The sequence below is a fragment of the Tachysurus fulvidraco genome, chromosome 11 (assembly GCF_022655615.1).
Source record: "Tachysurus fulvidraco isolate hzauxx_2018 chromosome 11, HZAU_PFXX_2.0, whole genome shotgun sequence".
Taxonomy (NCBI): Eukaryota; Metazoa; Chordata; class Actinopteri; order Siluriformes; family Bagridae; genus Tachysurus; species Tachysurus fulvidraco.
The window spans coordinates 16841061-16863660 of record NC_062528.1 but is presented as its reverse complement, the minus strand read 5'-3'; the positions used below and the strand labels follow the sequence as shown (position 1 = coordinate 16863660).

Sequence of the window (22600 nt, the reverse complement as noted above, 5' to 3'; positions counted from 1 at the left end):
ATTGTAAACAAATTGGGATCATTTTGTTTCACAGCATAGACTTCCTGAAGCTGTGTCTTAATTTTTGGTGTATACATATATATATATATATATATATATATATATATATATATATATATATATATATATATATATATATATATATATATATATAAGCAAGGGTAAGTTGCTTAACCTTATGTAAGACAGTGTATGTAGTATTACACAGATGTAATATAACTGTTGGCTGTTCTTTTAATTGATTTAACTCATAAACCATAGTGATTACTATAAAATGCTACATTAGTTGTATCACTGGTACAGAAGTATCTGTACTAACTAGCTAACTTAAACATTACCTCTAAAGTAGCTTAAAATTTAGTAGCCATTACACAAGCTGTTGTATTGGGTATAATATACATACTGTTTTTGTCAAGCTAACACTGGGTTAACTATCATATTGCACAAGATTAAATTAAATACAAAAACCACTAGCTTTTAAGTCACTAACATGAACTAAACTACTTTAGTGATCTGTAATATAAAATTGGCTAATGCACTATTTTATTTTTGATTGGTTTTGAAATATATATTTTAATCTTTAACAATATGTTTTTATTTGTCAAACTGCAGACATCTGAGGACGAGTGCCATATACAGTGATCAATATATCATATGAAAGAACTCTTTGAAAACAGTGTTGCTTGTTATAGGGAATTTAAGCAAAGATGGCTGTACTGACAACAACATCAGTATTTTTTACAGTTAAAATCATGCCCTGAGTTTATTGAAAAGGCTTTTAGTAGATAATGACACAGGATGTCATAATCTACTTCAAATATAATTATAATTCAGAAAACACACAGGAAGCTTATTTTCTTCCAGCTTCATCATACTGAGATTGTTACTACAAAGGAACAACAGGCTATAAAGGCAGGAAGCAGGAAGTATTACCTGTTCCCTGTCACTTTACCTTCAGCTTCTTCAGAGTCTGGAAATTTTTCTTACTGAATCTAAAGAGACAGGTTAAATACATTTATTTTGGAATTACAGCAACAAAAAAGATCAAATTTTCACATACTTCTCACCAGTGCTGCTTGATTTATGTCAGTTGGTGGCTTTTGTACCATAGCTGTAATAGCTTCTGTGCAAAACAAAAGTAAAATAAAAGCTAGACTTATACACTAAAGATATCTGTATTGATTGAGTGCTTTCCAAATATGTGGACAGTTTGAATATTTGATTTTTCCTTCAAACCATTCACTGAAGTGCCTGAAGAGCCCAGAGAGCTTGCAGGCATCAGTGCAGGTGCTGTTCAAAGTCTCCAGAGGTTTCCACACAGCATTCCTTTCTTTCTTCGTTTGGAAACTAGTGAATTACTTGTTAACTCTGTTGGGAATTAAAAGTCAGTTTCTTCCTCTTATGTGTCCAGGAGCAACAACCTGCTGTGTTTCAAATGCAGCTGCTTCAGATAAAGGCCTAAGAATATATAGGAAATAACATGAAGTAGTTAGTTTTAAAATAAATAAACATATTATTATTATTATTATTATTATTATTATTATTATTATTATTATTATTATTATTATTACTATTATTGATATTATTATTATTATTATTATTATTATTATTAATAATAATAATAATAATAATAATAATAATAATAATAATGTAAAATAATGTTTCTAAAGTAAAATACATAAAATATGAAATATGACTAAAAAACATTTTTTGTTTAGAATATCTTATTTTATTTATCCAGTTCTTCACAAAAAATACAAAAACCCATATATTAGACAAACACTAGAGACATAGTACAAATAAAGTGATTTATTTCACATACTGTTCATATGACTAACGGAATAATGGTAAGTGCATACAGTGCATACAGAAAAGTCATTTTGTGATCAGATAAAAAGGACCAACCCCCAAATAAAAACCTTTACAGTATGCAGTGGGATATCATTTATAAATGTCTTATTTAAACATCTTTAATAATAAATTGGCATAAATATATTATGCCATGACTTGAACACCTATAAAATGGATACAACCAGATTTTGTTAAAAGAAAATGCTTAAACAAAGGCATCACACAGATCCATGCAGAGCTATAGATACGAGTCAGTGATAAATCTCAATCTATCCCATACATGATGATACCATCATGCTTCACCTGTTTGGAGTAAAAACACTGCATGACTATGACACCTACCTAGACAGCATCCTTGGAATGAAACTATGATGTAGTAAGAGTAACCTGAGATATCACGATAAAAATATTGTGAATTTTAAAACTGGAGGCTGATCATTATCACTTGTAACTGCTAATGGATAATCTTTTTATTCATACAAAATTAAAGTTTAGTGTTCCCCAAGGCTATGTTCTAAGGCCACTTCTTTTTTCCTATACTTGCAGTAAAACATATAATTTAACTGGTAATCATATTGTGTGTGTGTGTGTGGGGGGGGGGGGGGGTGTCACAAAAACATCTCACAAGACACATATCTAGTATTTCCTCAGTTGAAAGACAGCTCATGGTAGATCAATATGCCCAGTGTGAGCAGCCCATCCACCTTCCACACTTCCATTTCTTTTTCAAGATTTTTTTTAAAGAATGCATTTAGTTGTGTCCTGTACAGGAGCCTTCTATAACCTACAATGATATGAGGAAAAAAAACATTATTTATGATTAAACATAATGATTAGAAAGTTACTCAAATTTAGTTTACTAAAGTACACAGCAAATTTCTGGAGTGGAATATTCTGGAGTTAGACATAAACTTGGATAATTGGATAAGTTAATTTTTGGGAGTTTATTTTATAACTTAGACTATAGTTTGTGTTATATTATTTTATATTAATATTTTGTGTTAAGGGTAAGTGTTGCTCTGGTATTGTTTGGTCTACATCTTTCCTGCACCCAGCTGCATTATCTTGGACTTTGCTGTGAGGAAAGAAAAATGGCATTTTAATTTTTTTTAACTATGTTTTATGCTGTGAGGGCTTTTCAGAGAAACCTGTGCTTGGAAGTAGTAGCCTAGTTGTTAAGATATTGTATTATTAATCAAAAGGTTATGAGTTTGAATCCCAGGTCCACCAAGCTGCCTCTCCTGGGTCCCTGAACAAGGCTCTTAACCTTCAATTAAGTTGTACAATGCTGTAAGTGTATTTTTGTTTGTATTGTTATTTTCAAGGGAAACCATACAAATATACATTAAGTATGGCAAGATTCACACCCATGTAATATATAATCATGAAGTATGAGAAGTATATAAGCATGAGAAATTACAAAAGTACATGATTTGAAAAGCTTTCTGGACCTACATGTTGGTTATACTAAGTTCTCAGAAATGCTCTTTCAGCTTGGATTATCCAGATATTACAGATTATCAGAACTATTTTAATTAAAATGGGACAACTCACTTTAGTTTTTCCAGTTTGTAGTCTTTATGTTGTTGTAGAACTGAAAGTTTTTCCCGTCCAGTGTTTCCTGGGTTGTTCCCAGTTAGTTGCAGCTCTTTGAGGTGTGATGGGTTCAGTGTGAGAGCCGACACCAAAGCAGTGCAACCAATTTCAGTGACACAACAGTATGACAAACTAGAAAAATACACATTTAATTACAATTCACACAAGTCTCAAAAAAGTGTAAGCAGTTACAGTATAAAGTTTTGTGTGAAAATTGTACACATTGAAAAGTACACTATCTATTTCCCTCTTTCACCACCCTCTAAGCTACTGTTTTTTCTTTAAAGTACTTTACGTTTCAAGTAAGAATAAAAGATTAATTGGGACTAAGATTTCTTTTCTATTTATGAGCAGGGACGATATTGTCTTTCTCCTGCCGGCTTGCATTGGAGGCTAATGGCTTTTGACCATCAATTAGCATCAAGCTAACTCCATCATTATTATCTTGAAAAAAGCTAATCTGCAGCATTATTTGTGACATTGGTATCAAAAACAATACAAAAATACATCACCAAAAGTTAAACTGGAAGATTCCTTTAAATGTTAATCATGCTAGAGTCACTGCAATACTCAAGAGGCTAAATTTAGACATAAAACATGCATTTGCTTCTAGATTTGTGGTACGTGGAACGATTTTCCCTGATCAATTTATTTAATATTCCCCATATATTCATTTATATATTTATATTTGAAAGCTATTTGTTTAAAAATCCTATTTATTGAATTAAACTGAATTCATGTTCACCTTAGCTTTTCCAGCCTACAGCAGGGTTTGCTTAGATAATTTGAGATGTACTGTACTCCAATGTCCCCAAATTTATTCCTGTTCAGACACAGCTCAGTCAGGTGAGAGGGGTTTGAATCCAGAGCGTTAAACAGCAAGCGGCAGCCGTTAATGGTGATGCCACAGTCTGATAAACTGTATATAGAAACAGACAGATAGACACTATGTCAGCTAAAACAGCTTTTTTAAGTGATCAAAACTATTTTTGTGAACACAAGAGCTATCAGTGTCTTTTATGTACAGTAATGCATTTCTAACACAAACACAAATAGTTGAAGAAAAGTCAATATTTATTTTGACACTTTGGATGGTATAAAAAGTTTTAGATAAATCTCCTACTTTAGAACGCTCAGTTTACAGGACGGATTCCCCAGGCCTTTAGAGAGATGTTGTACTCCATGAGAATTAAGAGCATTTTTACTCAAATCCAACTCAATCAAGCTGGAGTTATTCTTCAGCGCCTCAGCCAGGTATGGGCAGCATTGACTGCTTAGCTGACAGCTATAAAGCCTGGTGAGAAATTGTAAGTTTCAATTTTAATAAAATATCAAAATTATTTTGTCTAAGATAAATGACATTCAATTGACTGTTTAAAAGTATGATCTAGCGCTCACTTTAATGTCTCCAGCCTACAGTGTGGATTCCTCAAAGCATCAGAGAGGAGGCTTATTCCTGATGTTCCTGGTGCGCTCAGGGGATTGAAGCTCAAGTCAAGCACTCTTAGCTGTGAAGGGTTTGAGTTAAGGGCTGAGAAAAGGGGAATGCAGTCTTCTGCTTGAATAGCACAATCAGACAATCTGCACAAAAAAACAAACAAATAGAATTAAGAATATACACAAATAAGTATAGTCTATAAATGTTTTATGAAGATATAATATGGAGGAATCATTAAAAGTCTTATTTTAAACATTAACAGGGGTTTGCTTTTAAAAAAGGTTTTAAGTAACTATTTTTCTAATTTTTTAATTATCCAGCACACTGTAATGGTTAAATTGTTTATCTTAGGGAGCACTGGCAATATTAAACAGAAATGCTTATTTGTGTTAATAACATCAACTTACTCCAGAATTTCCAGTTTACAATGTGGACTTTGAAGACCTTCAGAAAGAATTCTTATTCCAGACTGATGCAAAACATTACTACCGAGTTTCAGTTCTCTGAGGTTTGACGACTTTGAGCTGATGGCTGTGGTCAGAGCTCGAAAGCCTTTGTCCAAAAGGTTACAGTTTCTGACTCTGGAAGACAAATCAGGAGACAAAGCTGAAACATATTGTAGGAAAATTATTATACTCATCTTCCATGTGTTGCAGAAAACTTACTCAGCTGTTCTAGACAACTTCACAACAGGCAGCATTCTTTGAAGGCATTCGTCTGAATTGTCCATGCAGTATTTCCTCAGATCATAGACATCTAGTGAGTTTCCTGAGGTCAGCAACACAAACACCAGAGCAGACCACTGTGAAGGTGAGAGCTTGGTTTTGGCAAGGCGTCTGGATCTCTGAAATTCTTGTATCTCCTCCTCGAGAGAAAAGTCATTGAGTTCATTAAGGCAGTGAAACAGGTTGATATACTTCTCTGGATCAAGGCGCATCCTGAGCCGGATCTTGATGTACTCGATTGTCTGTTGAACACTTTGCGAACTGGATTCTGATGTCTGTGTTAACAGCACTTGCAGCAGAGCCTGGTTGCTTTCCTGAGAGATTCCAAGCAGGAAGCGGAGGAATAGGTCAAACTCCCCACTTTTACATTGCAAGGCTTTGTCCACAGCAGCCTTGTGAAGTTCAGTGAGGGACATACATGTAAATTTTATGGCGCACTTTGTCGGATTCCACTGGTGAAGCACAGAATTGTTCCCTCTGCTGAAGTCTATGTGCACATACAATGCTGCAAGATGTTCCTGGATACTTAAATGTACGAAGCAAAACACCCTTCCTTTACTATGGAGAAGATCGATCTCCTCTCTGAAGATTCGGGTACAAACTCCTGAGTTCACGACTGCATCATTGACGTTGATGCCACACTCTTTCAGGTCTTCCTCATAGAAGATCAAATTGCCTTTTAGCAACTGTTTGAAGGCAAGCTCTCCTAATTTAAAAATCATCTCTTTGTCATCTCTTTGCTCCTCGTTATACTTTTCCTTTCTAATGCGAGTCTGAATTATGAGAAAATGTGTGTACATTTGAGTCAGAGTCTTGGGAATTGATTTACCCTCTGCTTCTTTTAACAACCTCTCCAAAACAGTTGCTGAAATCCAACAAAACACCGGTATGTGGCACATGATATAGAGGCTCCTTGACAACTTCAGTTGTTTGATGACATCATTGGCCAGGTTTATGTCACTGATGCTCTTTCTTAAGTACTCTTCCTTCTGAGGGTCATTAAATCCTCGGATCTCAGTGACTTGACTTATCCATTCATAAGGAATTTGACAAGCTGCTGCTGGTCTGGAGGTTATCCAAATGAGTGCAGAAGGAAGAAGATTCCCCTTGATGAGGTTTGTCAGCAAAACATCAACTGAGGTAGTGATATTTACCTCACTAACAACCGTACTGTTTTGAAAATCCAGGAGTAAACGATGTTCATCCAGACCATCAAAAATGAACACAATTTTTTTTGTCGTGACATTCGCGATCTTTATTTTTTTTAGCTGTGGAAAGAAGTAATGAAGCAGATCCTCCAGACTGAACCGCTGGTCCTTCAACAGGTTAAGCTCCCTGAACGGAAGTGGGAATATGAAATGGACATCTTGATTCGCTGTGCCTTCAGCCCAGTCCAAAATGAATTTCTGCACAGAGATTGTTTTTCCAATGCCGGCAACTCCCTTTGTCAGCACAGTCCTACTGACTCCATCTTGTCCTCTTAAGGCTTTGAAGATGTCGTTGCATTTAATTGGCTTGTCATCTGTTATCTGGTGAATCCTTGATGCTTCTTCAATCTGCCTCACTTCATGTTCATTATTCACTTCTCCACTTCCTCCCTCTGTGATGTAAAGCTCTGTGTAGACGTCATTGAGAAGTTTTGAATATCCCCGTCTTTGTAGTCCATCAGATATCTGCTGAAATCGATTCTTTAGACTGGATTTTAGTTGTATGTATGATTCTTTTTCAGGTGAGAACCTGTAACATAATGTATATTATGTAACACACAATCACGGTACAAAAAAATCCTTAATAAATATACAACAAAATGTTAGCTTACTTTTGAGAGTCATAAGCAGCATTAATCATGTTTTCTGAAATTCCAGTTACGTTTGTCATTGGCATGTTTAGTTGACTCTTGGGACTATTCCTAATTTTGAAGAAAAAATGTAAAAAAATACAGCTGTTAAGAATAATCATATTTATTATCATATTAACCATACTCACATTTTTCTACATTGTCAGGTCAAGTCACTTTTATTGTCGCATCACCACAGCACATGTGCCTTAGTGAGTGAAATTGTTAGGAGCAAACTCCAGAAATTGCAGAACTTATACAGATATTACAAATTATACAGATAAAGATATAGATAATGAGTTGACATGTAAAAATGTGCAATTTGCTCATACATATAGTCAGTACAATAGGTGAGTACAATATGTACAATTAACAAACAGATAATGGAATCAGCAAGTGAACACATACAATATGCTCATACATATATATGTTTTCACATATATATGGTTATATGCTATTCTTGACTTTTCTGTGAAAATCTTTGATGTCTACTTCTGGTACACTTACCAAAAAGGAACTGGTCTTAATTCTGATAGAGGGTAAAATAAATAAGTACAGTTCAGTGCCTGCCAGATCATTTGTCCATTGGCTGAGGGATTCCCACCCAATCGAAAGTTAGAAATCATGCAGGTATTTTCCCTGTTATTTTCCATTTTGGCTAAAACAAAATAATCAAACATTTGCAATACCCAAATTTGGAAACAGGATGAAAACAGGCTTAAAATATGTGTGATCTAGTAACCTGGAACAGCCTGAATGCTGTACAATGATCCTCACCGATGAGAGATGTTAAACTGATTTGTCAGACAGCATCCCATTACCATCATTAAAACAACACTTCAGTTAATATCTTTTGGAAAATCAGTTTCAGAGACTTGAAGAATTACAGGGCGAGTACTCACCGCATGTTTTGCTGTAAGCTCTATGGTACGTGTATAGCATTCCCAGTCAGATATTGGAACAATATGTTAGACAGCACTATATGCCAGTATAGTGAACAAAAATGACACCTGAGGGAAAACCTGCTTCCAAAATATAACCGGAGAACTTTCTTCACCACTCTCTACCTGTGTTTACTAGATTTTTTCAACGAGACTGGTTGTTCCATAGACTAGTCACTTTTAAAAGACACACGGCTGGATGGTGAAGTGTTTAATCTTTCCTGTTGAATCGCCCTTAACACGAACATTGTCAAAATAGTCGATAGTTCTAAAACAAAGATATTTAACTACTTGTATTGTTTTTTTGTTTTGTTTTTTACATGATTGATGGACCTTCTGAATATTGCACTTTAAAGAATATGATAATTTATCTTATCCTGTTTTTCAAGTGTCATGCTCATAAATGCCGCTGTAACACCTTTGTACTCATGTAAGCACTATAGGTTAAATACTGACAGGAACACCACCCAACCAACCTGAAGAACCCAAAATAAATTTGTCAGGATTAATGGATGAATATCAGTTCCAAACATTCATTCCCAAAAGCATATTGGATAGCACAAAAAAATGACATGAGTGTAAACCGAATGATTTCATGAAAATGACAATTATGTAAATTAAATGATATCGCCTTCACAGTCTGATATTGGAGTGACACCTGAGGAACAGTATTTGGAAGAACTGTGTGTATCCCTTCAGTGCACTTCCTGGCAAATAGAAATACAAAGCTCTATGGTATAGCATTCCCAGGAAGATATTGGAACATTAGGTTAGGTAAGCGACACCTGAGGGAAAACATGCCATCAAAACATAACAGAACAGAACTCTTACCTATGCTCAGTAGATTTGTTCAAAGAAATTGGTTGCTCCATAGACCAGTCACTTTTAACAGACACACAGCTGGATGGTGAAGTGTGTAATCTATTCTGTTGAATCGCCCTTAACATGAACATGAATAGTGTCAAAATAGTCGACAGTTCTAAAACTGTAATGATGAGTCGTAAGATAGGATCCATTTGCAGCTTTAATATATAATCTCGGAAACAACAGGCAGAGTTCAGTACCGGTAAACACGACAGTGTAGGTAAGGCAAAAACGTGCACTGATTAGGCTGAGCGGGGTGTAGTGGGAAGTGTAGTCCGGGAGCGCTTAATACTCCGGAGACGATTCTCTCCGTTGTGGATGCGGAGGTGAGGCAGGTGTGCTGATCATGACAGAGCCCCCCCCCCTGCGAGCGGCTCCTGACGCGAGGACGTGTGCGACGTCGAGGTCTACCACGAGACCGGGGAGCGGGCCTGTCTGGGTGGCGTAGGTGGAAGTCAGTGGTGAGTGAAGGGTCTAGGATGTCCCCTGCCATGACCCAGGAGCGTTCTTCCGGGCCGTACCCCACCCAGTCGGCTAGGTATTCCAGGCGGCCCCGTCGGCGCCTGGAGTCCAGCAATTCGTGGACCTGGTATGCCTCTCCCTCGTCGACCAAGAGGGGTGCTGGTGGTTCGGCGGAGGTTTCTGGGTCTCTCGATGGTCTCTCCGCGGGTTTCAGAAGTGAGGCGTGAAAGGTGGGGGATACGCGGTATGACGGGGGTAGTGCCAGGCGGTAGGAGACTGGATTAATCCGTCTGATGATTCGGAATGGGCCCACAAACCGTGGGCTGAGCTTACGACAGGGCAGACGGAGGCGGAGGTCACGGGTGGACAGCCAGACCCACTGTCCGGGTTGGTAGTCGGGGTGCTCACGGCGGCGTCTGTCGGCCTGTGTCTTTTGCCTGCGAATGGCTCGCCGTAGCTGCCGGTGCGCCGCGCTCCATGTGTCCCCGCTGCGACGAAACCACTCGTCAACGGCCGGTAGGTCCGAGGGTGTGTCGGACCAGGGGAACAAAGGAATGGGGTTAGACCCGTGGCAGGTTTGAGGAGAGAATTCTGAGCATACTCAGCCCACATCAAGTATGTGCTCCAGTCGGTCTGGTTATCGTGGCAGTAGGAGCGTAGGAACCGGATGAGATCTTGGTTCAGCCTTTCCGTCTGTCCGTTGGCTTGCGGGTGGTACCCCGAGGTGAGGCAGATGTTCACGTTGAGTTGTTTGAAGAATGCCGCCCAGACTCGTGAGGTGAACTGGGGACCGCGGTCGGACACGATATCCTCAGGCAGGCCATAGTACCGGAAGACAAAGTTGCACAATGCCTCCGCGGTCTCGAAGGCTGTGGGAAGTTTCGGCATGGGGATCAGACGGCAGGCCTTGGAGAATCGGTCGATCACGGTGAGGATAACCGTGTGGTTGTTGGAACGGGGAAGGTCGGTGACAAAGTCAATTGCAATGTGGGACCAGGGGCGTTGAGGCGTGGGCAGGGGAAGCAGTAAGCCCGCGGGGAGCCGATGAGAGGGCTTAGAGGTATTGCAGATTGTACAGGCTCGGACGAATTCGCGCACGTCTGTGGCTAGAGTCGGCCACCAAAACTGGTTCTGAGCCAGGTGTAGGGTGCCTGTGACGCCGGGATGGCCGGCGCTGGGGTTGGAGTGTAGGAGCTCCAGGAGGTTCGTGCGCCAGTTCTCGGGCACATAGGTCCGGGATGGAGGGCAATTGGCAGGTGGTGGTGTGTGGGCGTTGGCCTGGGTTATTTCCGTCATGATGTCCCACTGGATGGGCACGAGGATGTGGGCTTCGGAGATGATGGGTTCAGGGCTTGTGTCCGGGCCGGGTTCACGGAACATGCGGGACAGGGCATCGGCCTTGATATTCTTGGTCCCCGGCCTGTAGGTCACTGTGAATCTGAACCTCGTGAAGAACATGGCCCACCTCGATTGATGGGGATTCAGGCGTTTGGCGGTGCGAAGGTATTCCAAGTTCCGGTGGTCGGTGAGCACGGTGAACGGGTGTACCGCGCCCTCTAGCCAGTGCCGCCACTCCTCGAATGCTACCTTCATGGCTAGCAGCTCTCGGTCCCCCACGTCGTAATTGCGTTCCGTCGGAGATAGCTTGCGAGAGAAGTATGCACACGGAAACATCTTGTTGGCCGGGCCCTGGCGTTGAGACAGTATGGCTCCCACCCCCGTATTAGAGGCGTCCACCTCTACTATGAACGGCCGGTCTGGATCCGGGTGGTGGAGAATGGGAGCTGAGGTGAAGCTCGCTTTCAAGCACCGGAATGCCGTTATAGCTTCAAGGGACCAGGTAAGCCGAGTGGATGCTTTTTTGGTCATAGAGGTGAGCGGGGCCGCAATCGTGCTGAAACCACGGATGAAGCGGCGATAGAAATTAGCGAACCCCAGGAAGCGCTGTAACTCCTTCAGGCTCTGTGGTCGGGGCCACTGTAGTACTGCGCGCACCTTGGAGTCGTCCATGGCGACCCCCTCGGCTGAGATGACGTAGCCTAGGAAGGTCGTGGAGGTCTGGTGGAATTCGCATTTTTCGGCCTTGGCGTACAGACGGTGTTGGATGAGACGTTTAAGGACTGCCCGCACGTGCTGGGTGTGTTCCTCCATGGTCTCTGAATATATAAGGATGTCATCGATGTATACGACCACCCAGCGGTCCAGCATGTCGCGGAACACGTCATTAATGAATGACTGGAACACCGCGGGACTGTTCGAAAGGCCGAACGGCATGACTAAGTATTCATAATGGCCTGATTGGGTCGAAAAGGCGGTCTTCCATTCATCCCCCTCTCTGATCCGGATGAGGTTGTAAGCGCTGCGTAAGTCCAATTTCGTGAAGTATCGGGCCTGGCGGAGCTGTTCGAGAGCCGACGGCACGAGGGGAAGAGGATACCGGAACTTGACTGTCATGTCGTTCAGCGCCCGGTAGTCAATGCATGGGCGGAGGCCTCCATCTTTTTTCTTCACGAAGAAGAACCCGGAGGATGCCGGGGAGACAGAGGGTCGGATGAAGCCCTTCTGGAGCTCCTCCTCGATGTAGGTTTTCATGGCTGCCGTCTCTGGTTGCGACAGCGGGAAGATTCTCCCTCTGGGTGGAGTGGATCCAGGCAGAAGTTCTATGGCGCAGTCACTGGGCCGGTGCGGTGGTAGTTCGGTGGCCCGAGTCTTGCTGAAGGCCGCCGAAAGGTCTTGGTATTCCGCTGGGAGTTTAGAGGTGGTGGAAGTGGAGCATACAGAGAGCGTGGTGCTGGGTCGTGGGGTTTTCGGAGGCAGTGGCTGGTGTCGGTGGCATGCTTCGCCCCAGCTTGAGATGTGCAGGTCTCTCCAGGAGATGACGGGGTTGTGAAGTTGGAGCCAGGGGAAGCCTAGGATGAGGGTGTGACGTGGGGAGCGGATGATGTGGAAAGGCAGGTATTCTTGATGGTGAGGGCCCACCTGCAGCCGGAGACGCCTGGAGATGTGCGTGATGGGGCCCTCACTGAGCGGCCTGCCGTCTACCGCCTCCACTGCCAAAGGAAAAGCACATGGGGTCACTGGCACGTTATAGGCTTGCGCAAACTCCCTTGACATGAAATTGCCCGCGGCGCCGGAGTCGATTAGAGCAGACTGGTTAATCCTTTTCCCCCGTATTTCAACTTGTACTTGTACTACCGCGCAGTTCGAAGATTGAGGAATGAGCGGGTCAGGACTCACCGATGTGTTCCGTCTGCCGGGCGGCTTGTTGGGGCAGGCGGCCAGTCTGTGACCGGCTTCTCCGCAGTAGAGGCAGAGTTGGAAGCGGAAGCGTCTTGCTCTCTCCTCAGGCGTGAGGTGCGTGGCGTCGAGCTGCATGGGCTCGGGGTCCGCCGGTCGGGCTGTGCGAAGTGTCTCGCGCGCGTGTCGGGCGGTGTGCGTAGGAGGTCGACGTGTCCGCATCAAATTGTCAATGCGAATGGACAGGTCAATGAACTCCGTCAAATCTCTCCCTTCATCACGGCAGGCGAGCTCGGCTTGTAGACCCGGATGCAGCCCTTTGCGGTAGATCAACTTTAGGGGTCGCTCCTCCCAACCTGTCTCGGCGGCGAGCGTACGGAATGTCAGCGCGTACTCAGCGGCGGGACGGTCGCCCTGAGATACGGCCAACAAACGCTCCTCTGCGCTCTCACCCGTGGCGGAGTGCTCGAAGACAGCGCGGAATTGGGAGAGGAAGTGTTCAAACGTGGGGAAGGCGGAGCCATCCTCTTGCCAAACCGCCGTGGCCCACTCCAGCGCTTTCCCGGTGAGGAGCGTGCACACAAACGCTACGCGGCTAGCGGCGGTCGGATACAGGGACGGTTGTTGCGCCACAAAGAGCTGACATTGCATTAAGAAACCTCCGCATTTTCCAGGATCTCCGTTAAACTTTTCCGGAAACGCGAGCCGCGGGCTGGTGACAGCTGGGGTCGCGATTGGATCGGCCGGCGGGCGGGGCGCCGGTGCCGGAGGGTTCGGAGCCGCAGAAACAGGAACAATCAGACAACGCTCAGAATGATAGCCGTAGCAAATCAAGACTTCGCAATGGGATCAAGTTCGTTTGCTTATTTAAGTGCGCCAGCTGATAGAGAACAGCTGGTGCACTGATTAGGCTGAGCGGGGTGTAGTGGGAAGTGTAGTCCGGGAGCGCTTAATACTCCGGAGACGATTCTCTCCGTTGTGGATGCGGAGGTGAGGCAGGTGTGCTGATCATGACAAAAACAAATATATTTAATAACTCTTATTGTTTTTTTTTTTGTTTTTTTTTACATGACTAATGGACCTGCTGCATATTATCTTATCCTGTTTTTTGAGTGTCATGTTCCTACTGTAAATGCAGCTGTAACACCTTTTACTTATGTATGCACTGTAGGCTAAAGTCTTACATGGGAACTTGTGATGTTTCATTTTGAAACTTCAGTGGAGAGTTCATTGAATTATCACTTTTCATCGACAGACAGCTTGGTACAGGTGAAGGTGGTTTTACTCTATAAAAAAAACCAACATACAATAAATTAGATTTAAATGTATAATGTATGCACATCATTCAATGAACTCTATCTATCTATCTATCTATCTATCTATCTATCTATCTATCTATCTATCTATCTATCTATCTATCTATCTATCTATCTATCTACTTACACAAGCAGCAAATTAAATTTTTAACTTAGCTTCTGAATTTCTTTGAAATACTTGCTGACCAGAAATGAATGTTCATTTAAAACCTACTGTAAGTGAACCTGAGTTTGCATTAAAGAAATTCTGACAGGAACACCACCCAACCAACCAGAAGAACCCAAAATAAATTTGTCAGGATTAATGGATGAAAATCATCCACAAACTATCATTCCCAAAGACATATTGATTAGCACACTCAAAACAACAACCTGTAACTATGCATAGAGGACATGAGTGTTCACCAAATGATTTCACGAACATTAAATTATGTAAATTAAATGATATCGCCTTCACAGTCTGATATTGGAGTGACACCTGAGGAACAGTATTTGGAAGAACTGTGTGTATCCCTTCAGTGTACATCCAGGCAAATAGAAATATAGAGCTCTATGTTATAGCATTCCCAGTAAGATATTGGAACATGTTAGACAGCACTGCCAGTACAGTGAACAGATATAACACCTGAGGGAAAACATGCCACCAATACATAACAGAACAGAACTCCTACCTGTGCTCAGTAGATTTGTTCAAAGAAATTGGTTGCTCCATAGACCAGTCACTTTTAACAGACACACAGCTGGATGGTGAAGTGTGTAATCTATTCTGTTGAATCGCCCTTAACATGAACACGGATAGTGTCAAAATAGTCGACAGTTCTAAAACAAATATATTTAATAACTCATTGGTTTTTTTTTTACATGACTAATGGACCTGCTGCATATTACCTTATCCTGTTTTTTAAGTGTCATGTTCCTAAATGCAGCTTTAACACCTTTTACTTATGTATGCACTGTAGGCTAAAGTCTTACATGGGAACTTGTGATGTTTCATTTTGAAACTTCAGTGGAGGGTTCATTGAATTATCACTTTTCATCGACAGACAGCTTGGTACGGGTGAAGGTGGTTTTACTCTGTAAAAAAAAACAACAATAAATTAGACTTAAATGTATAATGTATGCACATCATTCAACTAACTAACTAACTAGCTAACTAACTAACTAACTAACTAACTAACTAACTAACTAACTAACTAACTAACTAACTATCTAGTTGTGAGCCAGCAGCATGCAAGAGATGTTATCAGACACCGGCATGTACTGAATGGAGTTACAGGACTCTAAATACCTGATACTGGTTTTCTTAATACTGGTTCTCAGCAAATAAATAATAATAAATATCAAGGTACACCACGACCAATTATTAACTTATCCGTCAATAGACAGACGGACATAGATAATACAAAGATAAGGAGAAATAGGGAAAGAAAAGCTAAATGTAAGGGGAAGAAACAAAGAAAGATTGATGTAAAAATCCAAAAGGTTGAAGAATTGGTTGAAGAGTTGAAAGATTTGAATACGAGTGCTTAAAAGAAGACACCGAGGGATCAGACGCTGTACCTAGACAGCTGGAAGAAGATTCCAAAAGAAAAAAAGAAGACTATAATGCATTATGTGTTATTATGTTTTATTTTCAGAATGTTCAAGAAAAATTCTGAAATGCTTTTCTTTTACTTATAATCATGTATCCTTATGTAATAGAGTTGATTAGATTAATCTTGTGTATTTTACTGTAAACTTTCTAGTAGTAAAGACTTATAAAGCCTACTGTGTATTACTGAGAGTATCTGCACACATGTGTTTCAAGGCCTGCTGTTGAAAGTGAATCCTTCTGTGTATTCGCAGGGAGTAATCTGGACGCGCAGTGTTTTATAGCTTTCTGTGGTATCAGTGTTTCACAGCCTGAGAAGTTGCAGGAAGTGTGACCATATATAGAAGTCTTAACCGTGAGGTTAGAAAAGAAAAGACATTAACAGCGCACACAGAGTCGGCTGGTGAGATATGTTTGGGAAATCGAGAAGTATTTATGAAATAAGATGGTAGCTGTCTAAAAGGCACAAAGCCAACCAAACCTGACAGCCAAATCTATCTGGCCATAGTAAAAAAGTATAAAAGCCTGCCTTGAATCACATTGAGTGTTCATTCTATTGTAAGCAGCCTTAGTGCATGTTATACTTTAGGTGCATCATAAAACAAACGCAAGTTTACACTTGGAGAGTGTTTCTTGGTTTGTTATAATCTTTGCATCTTAATACCTTTTACTTATTCTAGTACTGTTTGATTATTTGAAGGAAGTTTTTATTTGTAATCTTTTTCTTTTTCTTTTACATATATTACACACACCTATTTGTATTACTCTATTTTTAATAAAAACAAGGCCTCCCATTGTGAGGATCCTGAAAAAACAAAAAGGTACAAGTCTGCCTCCTTCATTTAAAGATTCAAACAATAGTTTAAGTAGAAGACCTTGGAGAGGAGCCTTTGTTAGAAGACCGAGGGGACTTCGAAGGACACCTGCGTTCAAGGTAAGACCAACTTTTAATAGTTGATCTTGTGTTTCCAACACAACCTCGTGCAAATTAAGATACACTCCTTAGTGGGGGCGCGCAATGTTTCCTACGCAATCCGAAAACATGTGTCGCTAAGGGGCAAGTATGTCAGTATAATTACTTCAATGTATCTATCTACCTATCTATCTATCTATCTATCTACTTACACAAGCAGCAAATTTAATTTTTAATTTAGCTTCTGAATTTCTTTGAAATACTTGCTGACCAAAAATTAATGTTCATTTAAAACCTACTGTACGTGAACCTGAGTTTGCAAGAAATTCTGACAGGAACACCACCCAACCAACCAGAAGAGCCCAAAATAAATTTGTCAGGATTAATGGATAAAAATCATCAACAAAAGGCATATTGGTTAGCACACTCAAAACAACAACCTGTAATTATGCAAAGAGGACATGAGTGTTCACCGAATGATTTCACGAACATTAAATTATGTAAATTAAATGATATCGCCTTCACAGTCTGATATTGGAGTGACACCTGAGGAACAGTATTTGGAAGAACTGTGTGTATCCCTTCAGTGCACTTCCTGGCAAATAGAAATATAGAGCTCTATGGTATAGCATTCCCAGTAAGATATTGGAACATGTTAGCACTATCTGCCAGTACAGTGAACAGATATAACACCTGAGGGAAAACATGCCATCAAAACATAACAGAACAGAACTCCTACCTGTGCTCAGTAGATTTGTTCAAAGAAATTGGTTGTTCCATAGACCAGTCACTTTTAACAGACACACAGCTGGATGTTGAAGTGTCTAATCTATTCTGTTGAATCGCCCTTAACATGAACATGAATAGTGTCAAAATAGTCGACAATTCTAAAACAAATATATTTAATAACTTTTATTGTTTTTTTTACATGACTACTGGACCTGCTGCATATTATCTCATCCTGTTTTTTAAGTGTCATGTTCCTAAATGCAGCTGTAACACCTTTGTACTTATGTATGCACTGTAGGCTAAAGTCTTACATGGGAACTTGTGATGTTTCATTTTGAAACTTCAGTGGAGAGTTCATTGAATTATCACTTTTCATCGACAGACAGCTTGGTACAGGTGAAGGTGGTTTTACTCTGCAAAAAAAAAAAAAAACAAACATACAATATATTAGATTTAAATGTATAATTCTGAATTTATCATTTCAGTTTTTGATGACAAAAAGCACGTAGACACCAGACCTTCACGCTCATATGCACCCATTTCAAAACCATGGCCATTAACATGGAGTACTCTCCCTTTGGTGTTACAACAGTCATTTTGTACACTTTTAAACTTCTATTAAAAGTCTATCCAGATTTTGTGTGCATTAAAGGACCTTTTTCAACCGCTGTTGCCTGTGAGTCTGTAACATAAAACGTATCTAAATTTAATGCAAGTAACGTGAATAAATGTTTTGGATAAAACGACTCATCAGATGGGCATAATGCTGCATGATGGCCAATGAAAAAAAATAACATCCTAATAAATTAACTGTGATTATTAAAATTTGAACATTTTGAACTCTGTTGCTGCTCTTTGTTTATTTTGGCTTTCAGTGAGAATGGCCTTGTTCATTGGAGCACAATCAGACACATGTGAGTTTGATCTCCAGTTTTGTTGTTCCCCCTGAACAAAACATGATCTGTTCACACTCAATTTCACAAGAAATCCTCTTCACATTTCCCCATAAAACAATGTGAATACAGCTTTATTTCCATATTATCAGTAATAAGTTACAAAAATTACAGCTCATGTTTTAAACATAAAAAATTCCTTGCCATTTTAAATGGAATTTGAAACATGGTAATTTGATGAAAAAAAAAGATCTTTAAAGACTTTTAAACTTTTGTTACAAGAATAATCAATATCATTAAATCCACCAATAAATACATGAAAAATACATAACAAATGTTGTAGCTATTTCTACTTGTCCATTTCTCACAAGTGAATATCTTATTTTCCCTGTTTTTAACTATTTTCCGATATTTTATGTATTATACAGGTACAAGTGGAAATAAACTATTCCAAACCAATGACTTTACAAAAGAAAGTTATGACATTCTAGATATATACCTACTCTGGTTTTCAGATGCAGGAGAGTTTCAAAACCCATAGATGAATATGTAAGACATAACCTTCGCAGGTAAGTGTAAATCCGTCATTATAAATTTAATTCAAATCTGTGCAAAACGGTGTAGGCTATGAAAATGTTTTCCTAGCCTTACCCAGGAGTGCTTGATGATTCTGCCTGAAACTTCAGTGGAGAGTTCATTGAATGGTCACTTTTCATTGACAAGCAGCTCCTTACAGGCGAAGACGGTTCTACGCTGTAAATAAAAATTCGTACATGAGACACAATATGAACACCATAAAAATTACACACTTGGCTCAATTTCTCTTACACTTAAAATTAAGGAATATTATTTCCTGCATTAGGTAAACATCGCATTAGTTAACAAACGTAAACATTAATTCATTACAGGTAATGTTAAGAGAGTAAATAAGCATTGGTTACTACATCCATGTTTTAAAATAAATCAGCATAAATTATTTTAATTCTAAACGTTGATAATCATCAGAAGTTGCAAGGTGTTAACACGAACATGATTCCGCCTCACACACACACACACACACACACACACACACACACACACACACACACACACACACACACACACACACACACACATAGCTGTACAGGTGTTCTTTTATATATATTTAGTATTGTATGTAGTAAATATTCAAACAAAGATCCACTGATATGATCATCCATCTATTAACATTATTGGTGACACACACACACACACACACACACACACACACACACACACACACACACACACACACACACACACACACACACACACACACAGCTGTACAGGTGTTCCTTTTAAAGTGGACGGTGATTATATATTAACGCTGGAATTTTAAACATTGTATGTAATTCAAAAAAAAAAAGCTTGCTTTAAAGACTTGCTTCTCATACACAGAATCGGCTCGGTGTTTATTCATTGTCATTTTGCAATCTTCCAGCCTGCTCTGGAGAACATTTTTAAATGGAATTTGATTCACTGCTGCCATTCTGTGTAGAGACACACCAGAACACAGCATGACGTCATCAGATAAACAGCTGAAACAGCACAGATAAAGCTGTTGCTTGAAGAAGAATCAATACAAAAACGACTCCAACAAATTAAATCCTCAGAGTAACCATAATGAGTCCATAAATAGTTTGTCTCACAAAAGACTAAAATAATAATTCACATTTTAGCTATTTTAATATATAAGACTTCCTGAAAAGAACAAAAAAAAGGTCATGCTCACTTGGGCGCTTCCATTTCTCACAAGGGATTATTTTATTTTTCATTCTTTGGGATTAATCCTACTGGCTCCATTGCTTTTAGGTTGTGGCTGTATCTGTTTCATTTCCCCTCTTAACTCCACCCAGTCATCATGTGACTTTCCTCCTTCTGTAACTCTTTAACTCTCATGTCTCAGCTTGTTGCAAACCAGCAGTGTTCAAACAAACATTATAAGGTTCTCTCTCTCTCTCTCTCTCTCTCTCTCTCTGTGTGTGTGTGTGTGTGTGTGTGTGTGTGTGTGTGTGTGTGTGTGTGTGTGTGTGTGTGTGTGTGTGTGTGTGCGCGCTAAATTAGTTTATGTAGCCAATAGTTGGTATGCTCACAAACACTGAATTGTTTTTTCCAGGTACTAAACAAGAAAACTAAACTGGCAGAACAGGTGAAACAAATCCCAAAGGTAAAGTACGGTAAAAGTAAGATGACATCAACAATGTTAAAAATGTTTTAGCCGGTTTCTTTTGTCAGTGTTAATGCTACTGAAAGAGCTTGATTGATTGATTTAAGGTGGGAAGCAAGAGATTATCCTCCCACAAGTTATACAAATGACATTAAGCAAATATTAACAGTCATGGCTATTGTAATGTGCCAGCTGGATGTAACATGTGTGCATACATCTGCAGAAGAATTGGTTAAAGAAGCACTTAAAGTTCTCTTTACCTTTGTTCATCAATGAAAAGGAACCATTAGACCACTACTGTCAAAATATATTTGGGTGGTGATCTAATCACAACAAAGCAGAAACACTGACAGTTGAGAGAGAGAGAGAGAGAGAGAGAGAGAGAGAGAGAGAGAGAGAGAGAGAGAGAGAGAGAGAACTGAGAAACCATAGGCTGATCAGGTCAAGCTTAGATATTTTTAAACACTTGGGTTAAGTACATAGCTTTCATTGTTTCTACATGGGGGGCACGGTGGCTTAGTGGTTAGCACGTTTGCCTCACACCTCCAGGGTTGGGGGTTCGATTCCCGCCTCCGCCTTGTGTGTGTGGAGTTTGCATGTTCTCCCCGTGCCTCGGGGTTTCCTCTGGGTACTCCGGTTTCCTCCCCCGGTCCAAAGACATGCATGGTAGGTTGATTGGCATCTCTGGAAAATTGTCCGTAGTGTGTGTGTGTGTGTGTGTGTGTGTGTGTGTGAGTGAATGAGAGTGTGCATGTGCCCTGCAATGGGTTGGCACTCCATCCAGGGTGTATCCTGCCTTGATGCCCAATGACGCCTGAGATAGGTACAGGCTCCCCGTGACCCGAGGTAGTTCGGATAAGCGGTAGAAAATGAATGAATGAATGGATGAATGTTTCTACATGGATATAGGCTGGTGTTTTGATAAAGGTGGCTGAGAACACTGTCTAACAATTCAGTCCAAAATCTCAGATAGACATGGTGACTCAAGGCCACAGTCAGACACAGTGTATGATGTACATCCTGCTATTACTAGCTCTTACAGATTCAGACATTTTTCATTCTGGAAAATGACTATCCCATCCTAAAGGATTCATGAATTATATAAATGGAGTATTTTCATTTACTTTTACATTTAAAGATAGATTCCTGCAGATTATCACAGTCCTTGTCTCATCGTCCCATCGTTGCTAGGGTAACCCACGATATCTGACACGTTTTGCATATTTTTTTTTTAACTTGTGTCTCTTTATGTGGGTCATGTTTTCTGTACTGTCTTTACTTTCATTGATAGTCATTGGTAGAGAAGTTCAGGCTGTAACCGAGAATGCCATTGGCTGGACGTATTGAACGAATAAGCCCTTTAACTGAAGTCTGAACAAAAGTGATAGATCTACTGATTATGTGTGATCTGATATTAGCAGTTGAATGAAATGAATAACCCAATAATTGTCGTCCGTGAGTGAAATGAATGAACTATTTGAAAGAGCAATCAGTTCAGATGTTGGCTGATATTTACAAGTCATCTGTCCAGTTCTCCACCCTTTCACCAAGAAATGACTGATGGCTGTTGTTGTTGTTATTATTATTATTATTATTATTATTATTATTATTATTATTATTATTATTATTATTATATTAAGACTGTAGCACCAAAGACTACATACACACATGCATTTTATTTAAAAGGAAATTACATTTATATCCTCAAAACTAGCTTGCAATGGCTGAAATGTAATTTCTGAAATGTCTGTCTCAGTGACTAGAAGGTTCTTTTAGACAAAAGTGAAGCTAAAGTATCCTGGAAAAAAACGGAGTTCTCAGATCCTAAGATACTTTGGTTAAATTTATCTCCCCCTTTTAAAAGTTAATGAAATGATTATTCAGTGCCTTGCAAAAGAAGTATTTAAACCCACTGAACTTTTTAATATTTTGTCACGTTACAACCAAAATCAAAAATGTATTTTATTTGTGTTGGTCTGTCACATAAAATCCAAAGTGGGACATAAATGTAATGTGGAAAGG

At 40.0% G+C, this 22600-nt stretch overlaps 1 protein-coding gene across 9 annotated transcripts; it reads right to left on the bottom strand.

Annotated features, from left to right (window-relative positions):
* Window positions 1–1789: 1789 nt before the first annotated feature.
* On the bottom strand, window positions 1790–20283 carry LOC113643759 (NACHT, LRR and PYD domains-containing protein 12-like). 9 transcript variants are annotated; one of them, XM_047820626.1, is made up of 17 exons: window positions 20144–20248; window positions 19806–19901; window positions 19045–19146; window positions 17812–17913; window positions 17511–17618; window positions 15240–15341; window positions 14939–15046; window positions 14136–14237; window positions 9220–9327; window positions 7430–7519; window positions 5551–7347; window positions 5293–5466; window positions 4846–5028; window positions 4571–4741; window positions 4193–4366; window positions 3406–3579; window positions 1790–2635 (listed from the first exon to the last, which is right to left on the bottom strand). In XM_047820626.1, the coding sequence occupies exons 1-17, from the start codon at window positions 20155–20157 to the stop codon at window positions 2629–2631; spliced, it is 3612 nt and encodes a 1203-aa protein (XP_047676582.1). In that variant the 5' UTR covers window positions 20158–20248; the 3' UTR covers window positions 1790–2628. The 9 variants fall into 9 exon arrangements, with proteins under 9 accessions (XP_047676582.1, XP_047676583.1, XP_047676586.1 ...); XM_047820627.1 differs by lacking the exon at window positions 19806–19901 and having other exon boundaries at window positions 20144–20283; XM_047820630.1 differs by lacking the exon at window positions 14939–15046 and having other exon boundaries at window positions 20144–20249.
* Window positions 20284–22600: the final 2317 nt, after the last annotated feature.

Coding starts and splice junctions, on each gene's coding strand:
- LOC113643759 (XM_047820626.1), bottom strand. Junction 17,619..17,811: donor GAAACATCACAAGTTCCCAT/GTAAGACTTTAG, acceptor GTTCATGTTAAG/GGCGATTCAACAGAATAGAT. Junction 14,238..14,938: donor AACAAATCTACTGAGCACAG/GTAGGAGTTCTG, acceptor TTTTTTTTATAG/AGTAAAACCACCTTCACCTG.